Genomic DNA, 16,565 nt, shown 5'->3' on the forward strand with positions numbered 1-16,565 from the left:
ATGTTCTGTTCCTATACAACTGATTCTGAGAATGTTTGATGAAACTAAGGCTTTAAAAGCAGGTGAAAAAAGCATATAACATCTTAAAATTTAACTGATTTCACAAAAGTAGAGAGATAAATGTATAAATGTACACTAAGCAATAGAAAATGTAACAACATGTTCATCTAAAGTAGCGTAAATGACCTAGAATTTGGCAGCTAAGCTTTAAACATAAATAAATTGGCAAGGTAAATAGCGTAAATGATCTAAAATCTGGCAGCTAAGTTTAAACATAAATAAATTAGCAAGGTAAATAGCGTAAATGATCTAAAATCTGGCAGCTAACTTTAAACATAAATAAATTAGCAAGGTAAATAGCGTAAATGATCTAAAATCTGGCAGCCAATCTTTAATATAGATAAATTGGCAAGGTAGTTGATCTCCTATTTTCCAATGCTATTTAAAAATTTTAAAATATCAAATATTTGAAATTTTGTATTTCGATTATAAGTCACTGGAGATGCAACAAATAAAGCAGAGTATAATAAGTTCAATTAATAACTGACTCCTGTTACCTAGAAATTAAGTTGTTAATAGCTTCACATATGTTAAAAAAGAAGAAAATCATTTCTCTTTCAGCAGTCAGTGGTACAATACCTAGAGGAAGTTAAATTTTATCATTGAAATTACCATTTGTATTACCATTATTTTTCTTCTGAGCAGACATGACATTCAGGTAAGATCATTGTGTGAGTATACAATGTGAAATAACGTGTCTTTTTGTGTTTCTTCACAGGCAAATAGTTTTATATCATCCCATATTCAACATTGTATATTTGTTCATATCATCTACAAATATGGTTATTCCAGATCAAAAGATGTCATTATCATATGTGTAAACAGCTAAATTTGTAAGCGATTTCTTCAGTAAGTTAAAGATTTTGGTTTTGTGTGGTTGAGAATTTTGTGCAAAGCGACATAAGGGCTATCTGCACTAGCCATCTCTATTTTTGAGCTGATAGAATAGAAGGAAGATAACTAATGAACATCAACTACCGCCAAACCTTAGGCTACTCTAATTGATTAGCTGAACATGACCTAAAGTTCGGAGTATGATATATATACATTTCGAGAACGAAACGCAAATTAGGGACCCTTAGATCCAAAGTTTCACACCGCTGGCTCCGCCTGGACTATCAGATAAAGGAATATTAACGTGATTATTGCCTATATTCCTTCAAAAAATCGCGCCCAGTGTTTTAAAAGTTTGATTTCATATTCTATTAATGATAAATTCAGATTGATTTTCTGACTCTTTTGTAAAGCATAATTGCAACTCTTCCAAACCAAACATGTATTTCTATTTTTCTCGAATTCACTCCATTACATTTAAGCATTCCAATGTTTAACCAACTACTTTATAGAACTTTTACATTCGCCACAGTAAGATACAAAGTTCACGCTTTTGATGACTCATATCATTGATACATTTCTATAACTGATATTTTTTGATCAATATAAAATATTTCTTTTGAGAAATAGAATTTTTTAATCACATTTCAAAAGTAGATAGGGCTTGAAACAAGTTCAAACGCTAACATAAACATTATTAATAAATTACACGTGGGAAGTTTGGCAGTTACCAATGACCAATTAAAGAAAGAAACAAATGTTTGTTTACCTGCACAACGTTTTCCCTCAAACATAACATTTCCCATTCGCTTACATTTAATTAATTTCTAACTCTAAGTTACAACTGCTCAGTCATTCACTAACTCGACTATTGGTCCTTTCGCCAGTAAGTTTGTTTCTTTTACGTGTATATTTATTTGATTAATCGTTTCTGTGAATAACTTTATGTTAAGCCTATTGATAAATAATATGTAATCAGGTAAACAGCTATTACTGAGTACCGATTATTTAACAATATCTATTCCATTTAAACGACCAGCCACTAAGTATTTATCTGATAAAAACACTCATTATGTAGATTTAACCTTTCAATTCTCAAATTATTGACGTGTTTTTATATACCGTTCACTACGGATGGAGTTCATTATTGCATCGTATTGAATAATATTATATTTTTGAGTGTTACAAAACTCACTGTAACGAAGTGACTATAAAATTGGATGTTTATTTATGTTTTAACGCTAAGCCACGCCACGAGGAATCGAACCCCAGAGTTTAGCATTTTAAGTCACCAAACAGAAGTAGGTACGTAAACGAAGGATGAATCACTCATTGTCAATGTAAAATACAGCGAAACCCCGATTTTACGCGAATTCGGATATAACGCGGTCAATGTATGGCTCCAAATTTTCTATCGACAGGCTATTTGCAGATAACGATTGACCAACCTATGAGCAGGTGTCTGATGAAGAGATTGTTCGTAATGTAATAACGCAAAAAGAAACAACACCAGAGCCAGAATTCACCAAGAAGACGACAATGACGTCTTTACCAGCCTCACTTCCCAAGGTCACTGAAGTAATAGAACACCTTGAAACTAGTTACCTGATGATGACAAACCCTTGTCGAAACGTTGTACATTTGCTATTATGTTAAACTTATATTAAAGTTTTCTTCATTACCCATTCTAGCCGTCTCCAAGCATTTACTAGTTTTCGATAGCTTTAAAGCCAATATGTTGACAGCATACGCGTTCTGCAGCTAAGATACATACTAGACTTTGCTTGTAGCCAGAAATCAGCCGGAATGAAACAATAAAAGTCATTAAATGTTTTTGAAAATAATAAACAATGGATTTTTGAGCAACTTTACATGCTATTACAGTTATCATGTAACTTTGTGTTTTTTATCGGCTGTAAGTTTACGTGCCTGATTTATATTCCTTAACTTAAGGTTGGCCTATGAAATGTTAGATTTTTTCAGCATTTTATTTTCACACACCACGTGTTCGTTCGTGCAAAACAATAAATGTTACTGCATTTAACCATGTCAAGAGTGTAATTAATAAACAAAATCATGTGACACTTTTGTCATACTATAGTTTATGACTGGGATATAAGACAAAAATAACTTATAGTAGAAGATACACGTAACAAGAACTGGGTCCTTAATTTGTGTATTTGAAGTTCTCAAATGAATAAGAACACATCTCATGTACCGAATAACAATGCAAGTGATGTGGAAAATAACAATTTATACGTACCCCGAAATAACGCGACTCCAGATTTAACGCGATTGCATTTCGTGGACCCCCAACTATCGCGTTATAACGGGGTTCCACTGTACATAGAAGGCTCCAGCAGTAATTAGTTGAATTGAATGTAACATTAGTGGTATATTTGTCTAAGATGTTTACGTAACTAACGCATTATTAAGGACTCTGTATCCAAAAACGCCATGCTTCCACAATTAATAGCCTCCCAGTAGCACAGAGGTAAGTCCTTGGATTTATAACGCTAGAAACCGGGTTTCGATACCAGTGCAGCGCACAGCACAGATAGCCCATTGAGTAACTTTGTGGGTAACCTCTAACAAACAAACCGCAATTAATTTGATGCATAAATCTGTTAAAGAAATTTGTCTAAAAATTCAATCCCATCGATAATTGTAGGGTTAGATTCACGTAACACTATATAGTTTTTCTCTTTTTATTATGATTACTGTTTAAGAATACCGATGCCTAAACTCATATGACATGTTTTCAAGCTAGCATTTATGTTTATGTTTTGTTGCTCTTGTGTATGATTTCGTGTGCAAAGTGCCTCAATATAATCACTAAAAACCAAAATCGCAATTTTTCAATACCAATATCTTTCAATAATAAACATGATAAATTGTGCCTAACAGAGTAAATTTTCTGTTAGTTGGGTGCTTCCACGGTATAAATTTTGAACTGGGAGAAATAAAACATTTGAATTTTTTTAATGTGGTTCCACTTATATTCTGTTGTATGGTAGATCTTAGCGTCTCCGAAAATATGGGGTATGTGCCTGTTATTTCAGTGTTGTAACGTGTCTTATAGTTGGGCGGGTCATTTTGGATTATTTAATAAAATTAACACCAAGTCCAGTCCATGTAATGAAAACAAATTAAATTATTTTTTCAATAGCGTTCGTTACAATTTACTTTTACTAGTAGAACTAACTTCACAAAAGTTTCAACAGAAATTCCTAAACTAATATATGCTTAATTTACAAATACACTTATCTGCAGACTTTCCTCGCTAATCGACCTATAACAATCAAGGTGACTAATTCACTGGCTAACTGAATCAGAGACATAATAACTCTCACTTTTTACTGAACTGAATCACTTACTGATTATTCCATAACTGATTAACTTAACTCAGTCATTTTCATATCATTACTCGGTTTCTACTTGCTACCTGAAATTTCTAGATCATTATCTGTCATCATGATTAGCTCCCTCTAGCAAACAAACATCTAAATTGAAACCTAGAAACATGTTATAACACTGCCCCTTCCGGGATTGCAAGGCCCCCTTCAACAATCCTAACACAAAAACAAAATAGTGCACTAAACTAAAAATTTCATAATTAGAAATTAAGTCCTTGTCTCTAATTAACAAAACAAAATCCCTGATATGTTATATTACCGTGTTTAAACTATCCATTCACAAAGTGTTTTTGGTGATTTTCTCTTCCAAGGCTCATGGTATGCAAATAGGATGACGTATTGTACATTATTCATCACTAGGAGAGTTGTTCCTAGATAGGTGGTCGAGCAAGTATACTAGTGGCTCTATCTTTGGTGATCCTCTGGAAGTGGTCTAGATAGGAACTTTTAGCTTTTCAGCAGGATAAATTTCTACTAGCAAGATTTTCTCTGGAGTTATCCAGTTGGTTGTTCTATAACTAACGTACTTCCAAAGACGATCACAGTTGATGACCTTTGGCTTGTCCAGATTCTGTAAATCACATCACTGATTATTTTTAGTACAACATAAGGCCCTTCCCAGCATGTGCTTAACTTCGGAGTTCATCTTTTCTTGCGGTAGTGACAATACAATCATACCCTGTCACCTTGATGAAATCCAGTCTTATTAGCATTAACATTATAATGACTTTTCATTTTAACACTAGCTGATTTAAGTCGTTCCAAGATAAAGTCAAGTATGATATCAATGGTGTTCCTTTGTCTCTCTGCATGTTCTGTGTACGATTATGCTGAGTGATTGTCCTCAGGATGTGAAAACACTTAGTTCTCTCCCAAACACTACTGATGATGGTGTTCGGCTTGTAGCTTCATGTATTGCCATTCAATATTTCATTAATAGCAGTGGCAGATCATGATCCCATGTTTCCTGATGTTCATCTACATAAGTGACTAATAGATTCAAAAGTGCATGGTTGTATGTGTACAACATGTTGTCACAAGATAGTTAAAGTGCTGTTGCCTTGTTTATTACAAGGATCTAACACATTTCCACAAAAGCTGATTCAAAGTTCAGTCCCTAATCTGAGAAAAATTCCATAGGCAACCCAAAATCTGGAAACGAATTTCATTGCAAGAGTTTCTGCTTCCTGATTAGGAACAGCATATACTTCTAGCCATTTGGTGAAACAGTCCACCACAACTATGAGGTATTTATTCTCACTGTCACTCTATGGCAAAGGACCAAATACAATCAACAGGAACTCTCTCAAAGTGATTCTACAGCATAATATCTTTGTAGCTTCGGAATCTAGAGATTGTGAAAGTACTAACTGTAATATTGATCATGTTCACTGGTATCTTCCCATTTCCAACATAATGAGCCCAGGTGTAGGCATAATGAATTCTATTGTGTGCAGTAGATCTTTGTCCTCGGACTGTATGAAGTGATTGTTTGTTATGATGGTTTTCTGCACTTATCTTAATCCACTGAATGATTGGTTTCAAACTCTATCTTTTGCGTTAGCATCTATCAGAGAATGTTGAAACACATTAGTTCTTCATGATCACTTATGGATGTCCCATCTTGGACTAAACTCTGTTGTATTTTAAGTTAGCCATCTTTACCATCTCGTGCTTCCCTCTTTTTACAGTGAACACACAGTTTTGTTTTGAGATAATGCACCAGCATTTCCAAGGCCCCATTCAGACTGAGGCATGACGTTAAAAATGTACTCCTGAAGTTTCTAGAACCATCTTGCTATCCGGTCCTCTTCATTGCAAAAATTCACCAGCCACTTCAATGCTGCATGATCTATCTGGGGTGTAAACATTTGTCCATATAGGCAAGGCTAGAAATGACCTAGGCTGCAAGCAATACTAAGTATTTTTTTTTAGTTGTACAATATCTCCTTTCTGTAGCATTCATTGCCTTAATATAGTAGGAAATCGCATGTTTTTTTTCATGTTGTACTTGTCATAACGCTGTTTTCACTGCAAAATTACTTCCACCTGTATCTAAAACATGTGGATCTTCAAGAACTGGGCATGCTAATAAAGGAGTAGTGGTTAACTCTTTCTTCAATATGTTGAATGCTTGTTCATAATAAGCAGTCCAAATAATGTGTGTGTAGATGACTAGTTGTGTCAGAGACAGATTTCACAAAATGACAACAGTAAGAGCAGTCAAAGAAATCGTCTTACCTCATGCAGATTATTTGGTGTTGGCCAATTCTAAATAGATTCAATCTTAGATAAGTTTGTATACACTCCCTCTCTGCTAACTTGTTGATGGAACAATTCACACTTGGGATTCATCTTAAGATTCTCGTTTCTTAAGTTGTCCAGAAATTGTTTTAGAACATCATAAAATTATCAAAGGTCTTTCCATTTGTGAGTATATCATCCAAGTATATGAGTACAATGTTCCAGAGTAGTTCAGATAGAGCAAACCCCATTAATCGTTTAATGTAGAGGTGCATTACATAATCCAAATAGTAATACAACAAACTGTCATAATCCATTTCCTGTAGTAAAGACTGTCTTCTGTCTACCTGTTTCATCGAATTGCCTTTGCCAAATATACACTCTTAAGATATAATGTTGAAAACCAGTTCAATTCAGATAAAGCATTCAAAGTAGAATCAGACCTTGGCAATGGGTGTTTATTTTTCTTTGTGACTTCATTCACCCTTTCGTATACCATATCTTGTAGATCCATCCTACTTCGTCATAAGTACAATAGGTGATGCCCATGGAAAAGTACAGTTGTATTACTCATTGTTCCCTTGTGGCTTTTATATTTTTGTAAGCGTCAGCCTGTTTTGCAAATGGGATTCGTCTAGATAACTGGCGAATTGGGGCTGCATCTCCAGAAGTCTTATGAGATATTTCATTTATTTGGTTTAAGTTATGAGGTCCACTGGAGAAGGTCTTTTGATATTTCTTGAGCAAGTGACGTAACCTATGCTATTGATTAGCTGCAAGAACTCCAAAGTTCCAGTCAGTCACACATCTGTTGTAAGTGAAGTGGTAAACTGTCCTTATGTTAAAGTTTTACACCAGGGCTAATGATGACATATATATTTTCTAAACCCCGAAAGTTCTTCCAATCAATAATCCCCCAGGACACATTGGAGTATTTGGTTCTACTACACCACAATCACTAGAAGTATCCTGCTCTGGAACTTTGCTTTGGATACTTCCTTTTGGTGTATCACACCAAACCAGTTGGATAAGACAGCTACCAATGCTTGGTAATTGTTATGGCTCTCAGCTGGGAAGTTGCTTAATGTTGTTAAAGCTGGTCCTGTTTCATGAGCAGCAATATGTTTAGTTTATTGTTCAAATTTCTACCTGTTCACTAGGGAAATGACTTCAAACTGAGCCTGGTATGGCTGCCATGGTACCTCTCCAACATAGTCTGCAAGATTAAGCTATATTGTTGAACTGGTGAGCTAAATTTTGGAACTGAATTTGTTGGTGACACAGTTGTAGTAGTCCAGGAAGGCCATGTAGTCAGAGATAACACAACAGTAGTGGTAACATGTGTAGTCCAAGTGAATTCTATTTATTTAAAATTTTATAGTAAATAGTGTTTTAGATTGAAATTCTTGAGCAGATGCAGAAAGAGGTATGGTGGTTTGAGTTTTCCATTTAATAAATCATTTTGAAAATTTTGTATCTTGTCACCGATGTTCCTTTCTATCTCAGTGATTTTGTTTTGTACTTCGATTTTATCATTATAGCCTCTCCCTACTTCAATGATGTCATTCTATATTTCACCAATATTCCTGTTTAAATGCCCCTGTACATCTCCAATAGTTTCGTCGGTCTTGGATTCGATTCGATTTCTTTTAGTTCGTAATTACTCTTTAAATAATATGGCTCTTTCTTTTAATTCTTCCTTTATTTCTTGTCCCATTCTTCGAATTTTCTGTCCCTTTTTCTTGTTCTTCTTTTAGTTTTCAGTCTCTTTCTTAAATGTCTGTCGCTTTTTTTCTTGATTTTCTTTGCATTTCTTCATTATATCCACCAAATGTTTAAGCCCACTTTGTGATCGGGTTTTCACCATTAAGATTAGTTAAATTTCTATTTTATTTCTACCAAAATAATTCCACTTCTGACAAATGTGTTGTAACTTATTCTATTGTTGAGGGGACTCTTTTGGATTATTTTGGAAGAACAGTATGACGTCCAGTCCGTGTAACGATGACGAATTAATTTATTTCTTCAATATCGTTTGCTACAGACTGAGTACACTAGTAGGTCTAACCTCACAAACAATATCTCAATAGAAATTCTGAAACTAATGCATGTGTAACTCACTAATCGATTGATAACAATAACGCTGACTAACTCATTAATTAACTGGCACTGAACTAAATCACTCACTGATTACTTATCAACTGATTAACTTAACTCACTTAGTCATTTTTACATAATTACCGTCTTCTACTTACTACACGAAATTTCTAGATGATTACATCATCATCTAGCAAACAAACATCTTAATTGAAATATTTGAAACGTAGCTTACAACAATATCCTCTAAAACATGACATAATCTGCTTGATCTGATATACGAACATTGATGCTTTGTTTTTAATATTATCTTTTCTATCTGAACGACATTCTATGTGACATATGGGTTAAACAGCTAGTTCAGAGATCCCAAGATTCAGGCACAGCCATCTCTCATTTAGAATTGCCAAACACAGAGAGAGAGAGCAACAAGTCTGCAGTGACAACCATCTACACGACTATCTGAATAACGAGAATGACTGTCACCGTTATAGCTTCCTAACGACATATTGCAGCTCGAATCTTAAACTTTCTGGAGCCTAACAAGCTAACTACCAGGCCACATTTGGCTTTGGTGTTCTCAAAAGATACACATTGTCACAGTATTATGATAATAACACCTTTTGTATTTTAATATACATTTGTTCAAATGTAATAAAAATAATAAATGTTCCAACATTTACAAACGAAGGCCTGTTGTTCTTAGAATGTTTATTTTATTCGCTATTTTCATTATTATTTATTCTTGGATGTTTTATAAAGTATATAGCTGCTTCTATATCAATTTAACTAACAGCCATACGGCTGTATAACCTAAAGCCTGCAATTCCCTCGAGTGGCGAATGAAAGATCGAATGATTGGCAGTACTAACAGCAAGAAATGTATGTTTTAGGTCTAAGCTGAACTGAACTTTGGAGTGCCCTTATTAAATTTCTCGGACTTCAAGTTGTCAGCCAGAAATAACTTTTTGTACTTTAATCAGCATCATCATAGTACGCTAATCCGAGCCATGATAAACTGAGACTGGTAAAAAGGGCAGAAATGCAGTAACTCTATCATAATAGGTTTAAAGTGACGAAAGTTTTGATAATGTTTAGGTTTATAGAAATTTGAAACTTGGGAAACATAATAATTTATTATAAAACAGGACGTAGGTAGAAATCTATAAAGGTGGGTGCTACTTTTGGAGAAAAAGGGAATGAGTGGCAAAGCCATACTGAAGGGTTCAGGGACATGCCCCTAGCAACAATTTTGTAATATACACCGAAAATGGTGCATTTTGATGGTATCTGAGATTTTTTTGTACATCATTTACATATATTATATATATATATATGGGTGCACTTTAGGGGGTGCGATCACACCCACCGCAAACACTTGCTTATGCGTATAGAAAGTGTAAATTTTGAAAAACAGGACGGAACACTCTGTCGAGCATATTTGAATCAGCTGTGTAAAATCCAGTAGACATGTACGTGTATGCAAGTGTTTCTTTTATCAACCCAAAATAATTTCTTTAATGACTTTTAACATACATTTAGACTAACGCATGACAATATTTTTCTTTTTACTTTACATACTTACTGATTTTTAAGTGATCTCTAAAATAATGCATGCTTAGTTAACACAGCTGCCAATAGAGTGCTTGTTCAAGCAGTCGCAATTTATCATAACATTTTTTCTTTTATACTACAGAGACGGCTCTTATTCTGCGCAACTAATCTCTCTCTCTGTACAGAAAGCAATACTGTATGATGCAGGCAAGCTTACTGGTTGCTTGAAAAAATTTAAGTTCTCAAATACAAGGTTAAACTAGTTTTTCATATCTTGATTTTTGTAAGTGTATCTTAACCAAAAATGACGGATAATTTTACGCATGCATCTGTATACATAAACAGTCAAGTATATATATATATATATATATTTAAATCAGATTAGATCCTCAAGGTTAAATTCTGATATCTTTAAATCGTGGGAAAAAGAACAGTCGGCTTATAGACAGGTGTTTTGTTTTTGTTTTCATGCCTCACGGAGCTGGAATTATTACAAGGCTTCTTTAAATATACAGAGAGACTTAATACTAAAAATGTTAACACTGTCATAAAAGGACATGTTTAAAGCAATGAAAACTTTTATTAGGATTTAGAAAAAAACAGGTCGCTTGGTAAACGATAAAGACAACAACGCTTTATGAGAGTTTAGCGCAAAAAATACGAAACAGTGGCAACAGCTGAGTTAATTTGAAATATATGAAACACTTTTCAAGTATACACATCTAAACAGATAGTTTTAACGAAAAACGATCAAAGTAAAATTTTTTTCTTACGTGAAGGTACAATCGTTTAATACATCCCTACCCAGAATTCCTCTGTAGATGCATTTAGTCACCTGGCGAGAGGTAACTAACTTCAATTGATCACTCTTTTCCTACTGGGGGTTCCATCTGCCGATCCCCCCTCCCCTAAGCGAGTAAACCTCACAAAGACGGTTATGAAAGATTTGCTTATTCTTTTTCATGAATGAGTAACATTTGTGGCAAACTATTAAGCAAAATATAGTAAAGGCCCTTATTGACTGAGGAGAGGCTTATTTGCCATAGTATTGACATTTATAGATATATTTCTATATATCTGTGTGTGTATTTTATTCATAAGTTGTGAGGATATGAAATGTTAAACTTACTAAAAAATGATTGCATCATGGGGAACCACTTATAGTCTTAGAGTTCAAAACTGGAGCATTCCTTATTGCAGTATTAATCAAAATATTTAATTTTATACAGATTACTACGCATGTGTAAAAAAAAAAAAAAAACATAAAAGGGAGTCGATATTAGTCACTGCTCTGATTCATGTAGTTTATGATACCCACTTGTGAATGTATGAATAAAGTAGGTTTTGTCAGAAATCTTATTTCACCTACATAAATACCGATTATTATATAAAACTTCATGTGAAGTATTTCAACAGCCACAACATATATATATATATACTGGCTGGACTTCCTGTCCGTTGGATGTGTGAAATAAAAACTAGTTTGTAACAAAAGATAGGAAATTGTGCTTCTTATTTTGTTTCTTAACATAGTAAACATTAAAGGTGCAATAAAAATATATAAAGGTACCAATACTGAAAACAAAGACATACCGTTTTCAAAAATTCTAACAACAGTGGTTACATAGTTCATTCTAATGTTGAGGGATATACAACACTGGTGGTTTTCTGAAATAGATGGGGAGAGTTAACCCCCCCCCCACATGACCTTCTTCATATCATCTTATATCACTGTGCCAAGTATACACACACACACATTGACGTTTACTTATATAGATATATGAGTGTGTGAAAACGTGTATGGATATCGTAATAATGCATTAGTACAACGTATTTTACATAGTCAGAGAAAACATTTAACATTGAATCGATTGCTTATTATCAGTTCTATAAATGGCAGCACCATTCCTAATTATGAAATTTTATTATAGGCTTAAAGTCCACAGTGCATCTGTAATAATCACCCCCAGCTAATGGTTAACGCTTACCTACGAGTCTTTGTACGAGAATACAGAAACCATATATATATTGACGTGCAAGAAGCTGAGATAATGAGTCTTCAAAGGATCAAACTTATTTTTTCAAGTTAGGCGGCAAGCTGTTCCATCCATTCTCCAGAACAATATTTTTAAGGATTTTTTTAAAGGAAAAGAAATGCTGTCCACTTCTTTGTTTACTGATCATTGGCGCCAAAGAGCCTATCGTATTATCAGTCATAGCGTTTCATTACTTCACGTGCTTGTTATCCTGTAAAAGGTAATTTTAATTGTTACTGTTTAAGCTGTTACAGGAGTTAGGGTACGTTATGTGGTTTTTCATGTGTTTATTCAAATTAAAATGTTTCTTGTGTGGAGCGTGACATTTTGCTAACGTTTAGCTGTTTATTTTATGAGTTGCAATTTTTCTTATATACTTTTATTTGTCATTGTATAACTTGGCGGGGTAATTTTTACAATTATGGAATTGTTGAATGTGAAATCTTGTGTACTGAATTATAATGTTGAGCCTGTTCATTGTCAATTGAGTTTGGTGAAATTTGACTCCTTTGTTATCTAGTTAGCCGACTTCTGCTATTTTTACGTATTAGTATAATTCCATGTATGATCCATCCTGTCGAAAGTTACCCTACTTGTTCATCTGTTTAACGCCATGGTCCTAAAAACGTAAGGATTAACGTGTATTGTATAGGTACATGTCTATATACTAAAACAAAACCAACTTTCTCAGCTGGTCTGACCTTTTATTGTACCGTTGAACCAGTTCATAATATCGAATATAGTACAACGAAATTTGACACGAACACCCAAGTCACTTAAATTTACTGTCGGTTTGATAAGAAACAGTTATACAAACTTCCTTTAAACTTTTTTAATCCAGTATTGCATTGACTATGCATCAACATTATGTTTAACTAGAGCTCATTACAATGTGAAATTATCAATAACACGTTTCTCCGAATTCCAAATATATTTCAGAAACCAATCGCTGGTATTTTGAATTACTTATAATATGGTCTTCTCTTAATGAATAATCAGTACAAAATTGCTCAAGTTGTACACACTTGCGAACAGGCCTCTCAATGCTCCGAAGATGAAAGGAATAATAATACAGTTAAGTTGAGAGCTCTAATAAATTGTTTATACTTATATTCTTGTATGAGCAACGTTTTTGGTCTTTTACTTAGAACCTTGTAAAGGAAGTTTCAGTATAATACTACTAGTTACCTTGGGTTTTGTAGTAAGTAACGTTTCTGGCTCTATACCGAGTCCTTTACCCAAAAACTACTAAAGGAAGTTTCGGTATAGAATTATTACTTGCGGTGACTTTTGTGGAGAGTAACGTTCCTGGCTCTATACCGAGTCCTTTTCCCAAAACCTACTAAAGGAAGTTTCAGTATAAAACTATTACTTGCCTTGGATTTTATAGTGAGTAACGTTTCTGATTATATATTGCGTTCTTTACTGAAAACCTACTAAATGAAGTTTCACTATAGAACTTGAAACGTGCTTGGTTTGAGTACGATAATATTTGTCAGAGAAAATGATATAGCGGAAAGGTAAAATGTGCATTTTATAAAATATTACACTAAATGAGTAATCTTCAGCACATTTAATTAAAAGTAGCATATACTTAATTTGAATCAGAATAGAGAATATTTTCAATAGAAATAATGAGATAAGAATGTAGAACGTTAATGAACAATTCTGCATATCTTGTTCTTTAAGTTGGTCTTATGCACAGGACTCTTTCACAGCTCTATCAATGAGAGAAATGTTGGTTAATAAGCGCTACCAGTTTGGTCTTTGTTCAATACATCATAAAATCATGGATAGTTTCTGTTATTAGAAAAGCTACCATTTTTTTTTGTAACCAAAACATAAACAGACGTAACTTCGTAAATGGAAAAAAGTTTCTTTATAGCAGGAATTAGTACAGAAAATATTAATATAATTAAATTATACATACTCTACAACTTGAAAAGGGTAATTTAACGTGATTAGTTTATGATTTGTATATACAGTAATTACTCAAGTTCAATGACTGCATCATTGTTTATTGTTCTATGTTAGCAATTCAAACAAGTCTCAATTATTTAAGAAAAGTGTCGGACACTCACTTTCTTGGAATCCAGATGGCAGATACGCTGTGTGGACTCTGGATAAGGAGAAATATTTGTTCCATCCACTTGGTCAAGTGACGTGGCCTCATACCCCGACTCCACCGGTTCATACATCCCTGGTATCAGGCGAACACGGTTTCCTGGAACTATACCCTGTCGTCCTCGAAGGGCACATAACCACCATCCTTCCAAACCTCGAGTGTTCTGTTCAAGTACAGTAAGTATGTCACCTTTTCGAAAGGCCAGTTCATCTGGAGACTCGGCATTATTGTCAAACAAAGCTTTGGCTAAACACTTCTGAAGGAAAACGAAAACAAAGTAGTAACTTGCGATCAGAGTAAATTATGTAATTAGAGCGAAACTAAAAATAAAATTGACCATTTGTATAGCTAACTAAATATACTTTTCTTACGTTTCTATCTATAAAGATTAGAAAGCACTGTTTAACCAGTTGGGTACCCTCGTTGTTGACAATACTATCGGCCCTATTCCAAATGATATCTCACGAGATTTGACATTAGTCCTAAATACAAGTTCTAAGCTAACAATGCAAAATATCTTTATCGTAAAAATAATCCTGCAACAACTGCTGTAATCTCTCTTCTTGTTTATTTTCTCGTTCTTCTTGTTTCTTTTCTTTTTCCTTCAACAACTTCTGTAATTTCTTTTCTCGTTCTTCTTGTTTCTTTTGCTGTTCTTGTATTGCTGCCATCAAATCTGCTAACCTGTAGTTTGATTTGCCGCTTCTCGTTTCCATCTTCTTTTTTATCCCACTCTCTGACACCAATTTGTTACGTCTCCGTTCGTTCGTTAATTAATTTTCCGTAAATCCGTTCCAACGAAACTTTAGCGACACAAGTCCTTTCTTAAATAAACTGGTTTATTCTTTCCGAATACAACTTTACCGATACACTTAATTTCAACAGTCGCTCTATAATCAAACGCTATAACTCACATCTCACGTGGCCAACAATATTTTGTCGCATACATTCAATTACTTATTACCTCCCCGTCGCTTCGTGGCCGGTCTTATATATACAAGACTACACTATATCTAGAAGGATCACGAGATTTAAGGAAAAGACGTGAATGTTCGAGAATGACGTGGCGTGATACTAGACACGTGACCTCGATGTCGTAACAATATGTTACATCAATCTCATATTTTCCTTTTGTTGAACATACATTTACTTGTACGTTGTACTCTAGGACTTGTATTTGATCTACAGATGAATGATGGAATAGTGTAATTTACTTCCGTACGTCAATTCGGTCTCACTATATTTCAGTGGGCGACTTTTAAACGTTAAAACTGCAAGCGTAGTACACACAAATAACGTAACACTGTGTCGTATTTACTTAATGTAGGGCAGTTGCGCTATATCCTATGGGAGAGCATAATTATTAGTTAATAGGCATTATAGGCCAGAAGAAATTTTGAACCCCTTCACACCTACACCCGGGGGTGACTGCCTCCTCTTGCTACGCCACTGCATTATTGAAAGAAAAGAAACAAGAGAGAGACAACAGGAGTTGCAAGAAAACCTGCAACAGTGGCAGCTCGAACAACAAAATCAACAAGAAGAGAAATTACAGCAGTTGTTGGAGGAGAAAGAAAAGAAACAAGAAGAGAAGTTACAGGAGTTGTTAGAAGAGAAAGAAAATAAACAAGAAGAAAAGTTACAGCAGTTGTTGGAGGAAAAAGAAAAGAAACAAGAAGAGAGACTACAACAGTGGCAAGAAGTACAAATGGAAAACATTAGTAAATTTAAAAGCGAATTAGATACGTTAAAGGACGATTTTTGTCTTTTACACAAGGAGGATACATTGACCATCGACTTAATCAGCCCCAGACAATGGCAAGCCCCTTCCAGACCCCACAGCTAAACCCTAATGCAGACATATTCAGTCCCGTTAGAAGTCACATCCCAGATATGAATGTCAGTAATAAGAGTGATCCAGTGCGAAGAAGCCACAGGAATTCGATGGGAAACCACCGTGGGAAACATATAGAGCACAGTTTGAGCTACTGGCAGAAATGAATGGATGGACAGAAGAGCAGAAAGCAGTATATCTGGCAACGAGCTTGAAGGGACAGCCACTGGAAATACTTGGACAGTTGTCAGCAGACGACAGGTACAACTATAGAGCACTGGTGTCGGCTCTAGAATTCAGGTACGGAACCCAAAATCAGATAGAAGTGTACAGGGCTAGGTTTAAGACGAGAGTCCGTGCTAAAG

The 16,565-nt window shown here is 34.6% G+C and overlaps 1 protein-coding gene across 1 annotated transcript in view; it reads right to left on the reverse strand.

Moving 5' to 3' along the window:
- The window catches only part of LOC106465694 (breast cancer anti-estrogen resistance protein 1-like), a 36,479-nt gene that overhangs the window by 7,230 nt on the left and 12,684 nt on the right, over window positions 1–16,565 (reverse strand). The window contains exon 2 of the mRNA XM_013925932.2: window positions 14,323–14,622. Coding sequence (XP_013781386.2) covers window positions 14,323–14,622 — 300 coding nt within the window. The remainder of the gene's footprint in view (window positions 1–14,322; window positions 14,623–16,565) is intronic.

This window comes from Limulus polyphemus, unplaced genomic scaffold (assembly GCF_000517525.1).
Source record: "Limulus polyphemus unplaced genomic scaffold, Limulus_polyphemus-2.1.2 Scaffold2022, whole genome shotgun sequence".
Lineage (NCBI taxonomy): Eukaryota > Metazoa > Arthropoda > Merostomata > Xiphosura > Limulidae > Limulus > Limulus polyphemus.